The sequence below is a fragment of the Hylobates moloch genome, unplaced genomic scaffold, assembly GCF_009828535.3.
Source record: "Hylobates moloch isolate HMO894 unplaced genomic scaffold, HMol_V3 SCAFFOLD_53, whole genome shotgun sequence".
NCBI lineage: Eukaryota > Metazoa > Chordata > Mammalia > Primates > Hylobatidae > Hylobates > Hylobates moloch.
Window position 1 is genome coordinate 653195 of NW_026652328.1, and position 10311 is coordinate 663505.

Sequence of the window (10311 nt, forward strand, 5' to 3'; positions counted from 1 at the left end):
AGCCTGGGTGACAGAGTGAGACTCCATCTCAAAAAAAAAAAAAAGGACTGAATTAGATAATAGTATGTGTATCGATACTAAATTTCCTGGTTTTATTAAACATATACTGTACTATAAATTACGTATCAGAATTACATTTTGGGGATTTTAGGCTTTAGAAATTTTGATCTTTGGGGATTTCAACGTTTGGGATTATGGCATTTTGGATTGTAAACATTAGAGAATGTCTTTGTTCCTGGGAAATCTATGCTAAGGTACTTAAGTATAAAGTGGCATGATGTCTCCAATTTACTTTCAAAGTGGCATGTTGAAAAAATACAAGGCAAATTGTGTAATATGTAAACTGTTGGTGAATTGGTAAAAAATATATAATAGTACTTTATACTAATCTTTCAACTTTTCTGTGAGTTTGAAGTTATATCAAACTCAAATTTTGTTACCAACAAAATTAGATTTGTCCTTATGTTACCTTCTCAGCATCAGCATGGCCTGGATGATTTTTAGAAAAATAATGTTAAGTTTGCTTCTTTGGCTTAGCTTCCTCATTTCACTCTATCCTTAGACTTTTGTCTGTTTCTCAACCTGTGGCTTCCACTATGTTATTTATTTTAATTATAGCAATTTCCCCATAAGCTTATTACATCATTATTATTAAGTATTAGCTTCTATACACATTTATTGTCATGGCTGGTAATGGTCAGCCTTTGGGGACCTATTCTCATTTTGTGTATTTTTTCCTGTTCACATACTTTACCTTTGCAGTATCTTGGGTAACGTAAAAAAATGCAACTATTTTTTTCTTTTATTTTGAGAAATTTAAATATTAACTTCCTAGCGGAGGGCTTTGCTGTTCCAATTCTCATCCGGTAGCTTTTCTGGTCTGAAATTTCTGTTCAGTCTCTTGGTAGAAGATCAAGTGTGGTATGAGATCTAACCTTAATAACATACTGGACTATACTCATTTTTGTTGTCAACTCAAAGAAGTAATCTCTAAATGCCATCAAGCAGGACTATGCCTCTTGTCAGCCGCAAAAGAAGTCAGCAAAGTTCTCCTAAGTAGAAGCGCCATCAAAACCTAGTACTGTGTTATTGGTATTCACCTATGGACTTTAATCTGTCCATAGCTACTGTTTCTTATGAACAAGTAAATATCTAGTGGAGGCTATTTTGAATGAGTTTATTGAGAAGATCAAACAAACTGACTTCACAATGATTCGTGTGGTACTTGTATTTTCTGTTGGTTAACCAGTTTTCTTTCCTTTGTGGTTTATGATGGGATCTCCACTAGACAGAGGTAACCCATTGGATAGTTGTGTAACTGGATGCTGGTGTGATGGTGCTTGTTGTAGTTTTCATGATACTCCTCTTGAAGTTATGCCTGCAATGCTTTCTCTTACTTTATGCTTGCATGACATTATTACTTTGATTGTGCTTTATTGGTTTGGGTTTTTAAAATCTATTTTTTTATACTCAGAACTAATTCCTTAAATATTTTTGGTGGTCTAGAACTTGTGGAAATTAGTTTCAAGTCTAACTTTTTGGTGGATCCTTTTCAGTTTTTGAAAATATGTTCAATATCACAACTAAGTTTATGCTTTGGCTAAGAATTCAGAAAACGGAGTAAGTTTTTTTAAACACCCAGGAAGAGAACCACTTGCCAGGCAGACAATTACCAAAGCTGAGAACTAACTTTCTTTGTGAGATTTATAGATTAAAGAAAAGAAATATATATTTAGAGTAAAAACTAAGTTGTAGGAGACAGTTTCATCAAATAGCTGACATTTAGGAGCCTCCATTAAAGTAACAGTAGATATGATTAAATTGTGCCGAAAGTGTGTATGACTGATTTGGCATTATATTTCATAGATGCTATTCACTCTGCATATTGTTCTGTATTCTGAAGCTAAGATTCTTGGGGTTATAAAGTAAAATTAGTTTTTCAGAAATTAGTTTTCTGAGCATTTGTATAGGCCTTGGAAATAGTTGCTCACTTCTTTCTTTCTAATCACTATCAGTCTAGTTTTTCTTGGACAAAACTGGTTTCCTTTTAGTTTTTTCATGTGTTTGTTTATTTGTTTACTACCACTTATACCTCTGTAGAAGAAGGTGGATTGTTTTTCAAACTAAGAAACAAAACCTGTTCTGAAGTGGGCCTGTATATGTGCAATGGCAGAGGGTTCTAACAATGAAATTATTTTCTAATGTTCATATTGAACTAGTGTTGAAATGAAAACATAATTTTTGTCTTGAAATTTTCATCATCTTGAAAACTGTAAAGGATCCATTGATTTTGAATGGCCATGAGAGAAACGCTTATGATAAATAGCATAAAACTGTCAGATAAATGGTGATTCATCTCTTACTATTTATATTCTAATTCACTTATATATTTTTGTCTTTTGGTGGGACCCATACATTTTATAGAAAATTTCCCAGGAACGAGAAAAATTTGCTGATGAAGGCAGTATATTTTACACCCTTGGAGAATGTGGGCTCATATCCTTTTCAGACTACATTTTCCTCACAACTGTTCTTTCCAGTAAGTATAAACGTTTTCTTTTTCCATTTGTAGAGCGGATACAGGACTATAAACATAATTGTTTATATGTTTATAAAACAAGACATATTGGTAGAGTTAATGAATTATAATGAATTATAAGTTACAAAAAATTTCATTTGTTTTTAATTTACTATAACTTGTGTATAGAACCACCTGAGAGAGGCAGAAAAAAGAGAAAACTAAAGTATCAAAGTAAAGTTGAAAACAAAACAAAACGCCCGGGCACAGTGGCTCACACTTGTAATTCCAGAACTTTGGGAGGTCAAGGTGGGCAGATCACTTGAACTTGGGAGTTCAAGACCAGCCTGGGCAATGTGGTGAAACCCCATCTCTACAAAAGCATACGTGTAATCCTAGCTATTCAGGAGGCTGAAGTGGGAGGATAGCCTGAACCTGGGAGGCAGAGGTTGCAGTGAGCTGAGATGAGGCCACCACACTCCAGCCTGGGCAACAGAGTGACACCCTGTCTCAAAAACAACAGCTGCAAAAAAACTAAGAAGTGACATCTACCTTTAACTGTCTGTCACTCTATATTCTGTCAAGGTGAGTCATGCATTGCCTACTACTACATCCTTCATTAACTTACTGCTTCTCCAATAAAACATATTTTGATCTATCATTTCCTCCACTAAAGAAGAAAATTGGCTTGGTTGACCTAATTGAGTTGAATATTTGTTTTTTAACCTTGGAGGAGTACTTCTGAAGACACAAAACTCAATTTTGACTCACTTAGAGCATTGAGGAGTTTCTGATTTTTTAAAACTATCAATAGCTTTGTTGATTAGTATGCTACTCTAAGTGATTTTAAATTTTATTACTTTTTGGTGTGACTTTTCTTAACCATTCAGAAAAACTAAACAAAATGTTATGTTCATAGCTCTCCATGTGTAGTCTATTAAAATCTACCTAAGGTGAACCAGAGTTCAGATTTGTATGTTTGAAATAAGTGATTTTCAATTTTTTTTTTTTTGGTCTGGGACATATCAAACAAAAATAACCCTCTCTTTTTCACCTTCTCCAAGCCAGCCATCTGTAAACATAAAGCTACCAGAAGATAGTTTTTAATAAGTGGCATATACATGTCCCGCCATGACTGTGACCACTTTCATTCTTATTCCTCTGTGTAAGTGTGTAAGGATTGACAAGGAAATTATATATATATATATATATATATATATATATATGCCTTGCCACAGCTGACTTTGGGGCACCAAAGTGTCTAAATAAATTCATACGGTGGAGCAGTACCCTGGCAATGAAAACACACATTGATTTGTTATGAAAATCCAAAATAACTCCAGCAACATACAACTTAAGATCATAATGTGCTTTTAAAAGCATCTCTAGTTCAGATCCTAGCCCAACCATTTCTTAGCTTGTGATTTGGGGGAAGACAATAGATTTGTTCTTCTGTTGTGTCTGTAAAATGAAGAGGGCAGTAATATCAAACCCAAATTATTTATTTGAGAATGATGACATTATGAATATAAGGTAGCTATTAATAGTTTAGTGCCTAATATTTAGTGGAAATCTGTCTTGGTTTTTATTTTTTTATTCCGTCACAACATGTTACTTTGTGTCTGATTTTTAAAGATCCATAAACCTTATCTTTTTAAAAAAAATGACCCAAATTGGTGGGAATTTTTAAAACATTTTTGTGACTTTGGACAGAATTTATTATACAGCAAATAGGCGTGATGTAGCAGAAAGACTATGGCATTAAATGAAGGGAACTGCATTGGTATATAATGTATACTTGTAAGTAGTTCTAGCAAATGTTTGTTGAGCTGAAATAAGCTTTGAACGTGTATCCACTGCTTAGTCCTGTTACCTTCATATCTTTCCAAATGTCAGAAGGAACACAGAACAGAACCTTCAGAGTATCTGGTACATCGCGTAGCTCCCTTAACCACTTAAAAGCATGTTTTTAAAAAGTCACAATGACCCTTGGGTTCTAGAAACCCCTCCAAGTAGCTCTGCCATTCCCAGCACATTTACTTTATGGTGCTCAATTCCTAGTTTGAATGTGGTGAGTGATTTACAATAAAGTGCTTACTTTGTAAGTTACTTTCTATATTTGTCAGGAATGAAGAAAATAGAATCAGGGTATGATTTTAAGACTCTCTTTATCACTAGTTTTTTTTTTTTGCTTGTTTTTTGTTTTTATAATTTCAGCTTTTATTTTAGATTCAGAGAGTACATATGCAAGTTTGTTACATGATATTGGGTGATGCTGACGTTTGGGTATGAATGATTTCATTCCCAGATGGTGAGCATAGTACCCAATAGGTAGGTTTTCAGCCCTTTGTCTCCCTCCCCCTCTACCCTCTGTAGTAGTCCCTAGTGTCAGTTGTTCCCATCTTTGTGTCCACATGTACCCAGTGTTTAGCTCCCACTTACAAATGAGAGCGTGCAGTATTTGGTTTTCTGTTCCTGTGTTAATTCACTTAGGATTATGGCCTCTGGCTACATCTATGTTGCTGCAAAGGACATTATTTCATTCTTGTTCATGACTGTGTAGTATTCCATAGTGTTGTGTACCACATTTTCTCTATCCAGTCCACCACTGATGGGCACCTAGGTTGATTCCGTGTCTTTGCTATTATGAATAAATCTGCGATGAACATACCAGTGCATGTGTCTTTTTGGTAGAATGATTTATTTTCCTTTAGGTATGTATCCAGTAATGGGATTACTGGGTCGAATGGTAGTTCTGTTTGTAGTTCTTTGAGAAATAGCCAAACTGGTTTCCACAGTGGCTGAACTAATTTACGTTCCCACCAACAGTGTATAAGGATTACCTTTTCTCTGCAGCCTCGTCAGCATCTCTTTTGTGTTTTTAATAATAGCCATTCTGGGCTGGGCATGGTAGCTCATGCCTATAATTCCAGCATTTTGGGAGGCCAATGCGGGCAAATCACTTGAGGTCAGGAGTTCAAGATCAGCCTGGCCAACCTGGTGAAACCCCATCTCTAATAAAAAAAAATACAAAAATTAGCCAGGTGTGGTGGTGGGCGCCTGTAATCCCAGCTACTCAGGAGGCTAAGGCAGGAGAATCACTTGAACCTGGGAGGTGGAGGTTGCAGCGAGCTGAGATCACACTCCACTGCACTCCAGCCTGGGAGACAGTGCAAAACTCCATCTCAAAAAAAAAAAAAATAATAATAATGATAGCCATTCTGACTGATGTGAGATGGCATCTCATTGTAGCTTTGATTTGCATTTCTCTGATGATTAGTGATATTGAGCATTTTTTCATGTTTGTTGGCTGCTTATGTGTCTTCTTTTGGGAAGGATCTGTCCACGTCCTTTGCCCACTTTTAATGGAGTTATTTGTTTTTTTGCTTGTTGAGTTATTTAAGCTCCTTATAGATTCTGGATGTTAGACCATTGTCAGATGCATAGTTTGTGAATATTTTCCCCCATTCTGTAGTTTGTCTGTTTACTTTGTTGATGGTTTCTTTTGCTATGCGGAGACTCTTTAGTTTAATTAGGTCTCACTTGTCAATTTTTGCCTTTGTTGAAATTGCTTTTGGGGAATAACTCATAAATTTCACCCCAAAGTTGATGTCTAGAATGGTATTTCCTAGGTTTTCTTCTAGGATTTTTATAGTTTGAGGTCCTACATTTCAATCTTTAATCCATCTTGAGTTAATTTTTATATATGGTGCAAGGTAGGGGTCCAGTTTCATTCTTCTGCATATGGCTAGCTAGTTATCTCTGCACCATTTATTAAATAGGGAGTCCTTTCTCCATTGTTTATTTTTGTCAGCTTAGTTGAAAATCAGATGGTTGTAAGTGTACAGCTTTATTTTCGGGTTTTCTATTCTATTTCATTGGTCTATGTGTCTGTTTTTGTACCAGGACCATGCTGTTTTGGTTACTGTAGCTTTATAGTATAGTTTGTAATGTGATACCTCTGGGTTTCCTCTTTTGCTTAGGATTGCTTTGGCTATTCAGGCTCTTTTTTGATTCCATATGAACTTTAGAATAGTTTTTTTCTGATTTTATGAAAAATGACATGGGTAATTTATTAGGAATAGCATTGAATCTGTAGATTCCTTTGGGCAGTATGGTCATTTTAACAATATTAATTCTGCCAACCCATGGGTATGGCATGTTTTTCCATTTGGTTGTATCATTTCTGATTTCTTTCAGCAGTATTTTGTAGTCCTCCTTGTAGAGATCTTTCACCTTCTTGGTCATGTATATTCCTAGGGTGTATGTGTGTGTGTGTGTGTGTCTATTGTAAATGGAATTGAGTTCTTGATTTGGCTCTCAGCTTGAAAGTTATTGGTGTGTAAAAATGCTACTGATTTTTGTATATTGATTTTGTATCCTGAAAGTTTAGTAAAGTCATTTTTCAGGTCTAGGAGCCTTTTGGCAGAGTATTTTCGGTTTTCTAGGTATAGAATCGTATTGTCAGCGAAGAGATAATGTGGCTTCTTATTTTCCTATTTGGATGCCTTTTATTTTTTTCTCTTGCCTGATATTACCACTGGTTTTAAACGTTTGATTATAACATGCCTTTAGGATTTCTCACTCTTAGCACTGTTGATCTTTTGGGCAGATAATTCATTATTGTGAGGGCTGTCCAGTTCACTTTAGGATATTTAGCAACATTCCTGACCTCTATTTGCTAGATGCCAGCAGCACAGCCTACACCCTTCCCCAGCTATGACAAGCAAAACTGTCTCCAGATATTGCTAAATGTCGTCTATGTGCCGGGGGTGGGGAAGAATCATCCCTGTCTGAGAACCACTCGTTTATTTTTGGCACATGTTCTTTTTAATTATGATGTGCCTTGATGCAGTTTTCTTCATGTTTCTTGTCTTTGGGTTCATTGAGCTTTTTAGACCTGTGCCTTTATATGTTTCTTCAAATACTTTTTCTATGATCTCCCTTCCTCTCCCTCTGAGACTCCAGTGACATATTTTCCTCAAATCAACCCTATAATGTTTATACTATTGTTACTTTCATTTTACAAATGAGGAAATTGAGGCCTACAGAGGGTTAAAGAACCTGTCCCTAGACCCACAGTGAGTAAGGAGACAGTTTAGGATTTGAACCCAGGCCAACCCTGGCATCTGGGCTCCTGTCACTTGACATTACTGCTGTGGTCACATATTCAGCAGTGTTAAGCTATAACTTTAGTGCTGCTTCTTTCTCTAAGGCTGAACTACGGAAAGGCTGGTCATAAACTCTCCTATAGATAATGGGCAGTTCAAGCATCCTTACAATCTGAGTTTTGCACACTGCATTGTCTACTTTATCTATTATAACAAGCTGGGGAGAAATATGAGAAATGACACTGAGATCAGTTCTTTCCCATGTTCAGATTGCCGCTAGGATGACAGGAAATGAGGCACTCAGTGAATCTCCTTTCTTGTGGGTAACAAGGGATCATTACAGTCTAAATATGCTAAATGGTTCCCAAGTCATCTGTGAGAGGGCACCCAATACCCTAAGGAAAATCTTTGCCAGGGAGTGGCTTGGGAATAGGGAAAGTACATTAGCATATGCATTCATCTGTTACTCTGGTGGATAGCAGGGCCACAGAAAACCAGCTAGAACAGTGCGAAGGGCTTCAGCCAGATGCTGTGGGACCGCCATATTTCTGAGGAGCTGTTTTCATTCAAAGTTAACAGACTCAGGCTGGGCACGGTGGCTCACGCCTGTAATCTCAGCACTTTGGGAGGCTGAGGTGGGCGGATCATTTGAGGTCAGGAGTTCGAGACCAGCCTGGCCAACATGGCGAAACCCCATCTCCACTAAAAAATACAAAAATTAGCTGGGCATGGTTATACATACCTGTAGTCCCAGCTACTCAGGAGGCTGAGGTAGGAAAATTGCTTAAACCTGGGAAGCAGAGGTTGCAGTGAGCTGAGGTTGTGCCACTGCACTCCAGCCTGGGGGATAGAGCGAGACTGACTCAAAAAAAACAACAACAACAACAACAAAACAAAGTTAATGAACTCATAGGTGTTCAAGAAATCGCCATCATTTTGAAGAATATGAACACCGTGCCCTAATGGATTGAACTTGAATCCTCAAAGTAGCTTATGAACTACTATGTGGTCTAAAATAAAAGTCAACAACTACATATAGGAAATCATCTGGGTTTTTTTCTCGACTTAAAAATAAAATTAAGAAAGCTGTTTTTCTTAAGAAAGCATGTTATGCAATATAATTTCTTCCATTAGAGTTAATTCTTCTTATTTAAACTTTCGGAAGTTTGGTTTTTCTAAATAAGAGTTTCTAGGACATGTATCCAGAATAACAATCAATCTGGCAGAAATATCTTGTGCTTACAATGAGCAGTGGCATGAATTTCTTACTCTTCTCTGTACGTGATTCGGGTAATGGGCCTTCCTTGGCCAACCTACACGTTTAAACACCTTTTATTCCATTTCGCTCATACAACACACATCTCCTAAACCTCTTTCTTTATTTTTTCTCCTTGGCACATATCACTATTTAACATTCCATATAATTTATATTTTATACTGTTATTGTCCATTTTCCAATCTAGAATATAAGCTGCATGACTGATTATAAATTTGTAATGATATTCACTACAGACATATCTATATTAAGCATGGTGGCAAGGTAACAGAGCAAGAATATAACATATGTTGTTTTTTTCATTTTATTAAAAAAAAAAACTTTAGCAAACTTAAGACTCTACTTTGCTGTTGATATCCTTATAGCTATTGATGTCTTCAGTCTGTACCCAGTACCAGTGAAATGAGGAAAATATGTATTTTAATTAATCTATTCCCAAACAAGCTTGGTTTCTTATAATTCAGAATTCATATATTTGTATCCCCTTTTTACTCCTAACTCATACATTCTATTGCTTTAAACCCTATCTGTCTAATCAGCTTTGATGAATTAACTTGAAGAATTTTCAGCATGAGCCATAGCATCCATATTAAATAGAACATTAAGTATTTACTAGATAACTACTCATTAATAAAATGAATTCAGATTCATTCTAGGCAACATGAAGAGATGGTTAATAATTATTATTAAATAATTTCCAAGGACTGCTGATTCTTAAAGTAAGTTAATAAGAATTGAGTGGGAATAAACAAGCATGGTTATAAGTAGCTTACTTCTCTGCACTAACCAACTGGAACATTAGCTGATGGTCTTAAATTTTATACACAGAAGTCAGAGATTTTTCTGCATAACTAGATATAGAGAAGGATTATCAGAATTTCTTTGGAATGCTAAATATTATTTATTGACTTGGATCATTCTTACTAATGCTAAGATTCACTAGGTAATGGTAATATAACTTAGAATTTGGCCCTTGGCCATTGACAATTATGAAATATTTTTGTGTGTTCTTTGTCTTCATATATGTTCGATCTAAAGTTATTAACCCTGTGGGCTGATAACATGAAAACAATTCTAGATAGCTTGATGGGGAGGCAATAATAAAACATTTATAATTGGGCACAGTGGCTCATGCTTGTAATCCCAGCACTTTGGGAGGCCGAGGCAGGAAGATCACTTGAGGTCAGGAGTTGGAGACCAGCCTGGCCAACATGGTGAAACCTTGTCGCTACTAAAAATACAAAAATTACCTGGGTATGGTGGTGAGTGCCTATAATCCCAGCTATTTGGGAGCTGAGAAACAAGAATCGCTTGAACCGGGGAGGCAGAGGTTAGTGATCCGGCAGTGAGCTGAGATCACGGCACTGCACCCCAGCCTGGGCAACAAAGCAAGACTCTGTCTCAAA

At 36.3% G+C, this 10311-nt stretch overlaps 1 protein-coding gene across 3 annotated transcripts in view; it reads left to right on the forward strand.

The window, feature by feature from the left end:
- The window catches only part of LOC116463691 (calcium uptake protein 1, mitochondrial), a 262265-nt gene that overhangs the window by 125933 nt on the left and 126021 nt on the right, over positions 1-10311 (forward strand). For all 3 annotated transcript variants that reach the window (XM_058434807.1, XM_058434806.1, XM_032146908.2), the window contains one exon: positions 2425-2539. In XM_058434807.1, the coding sequence (XP_058290790.1) occupies positions 2425-2539 (115 nt within the window). The remainder of the gene's footprint in view (positions 1-2424; positions 2540-10311) is intronic.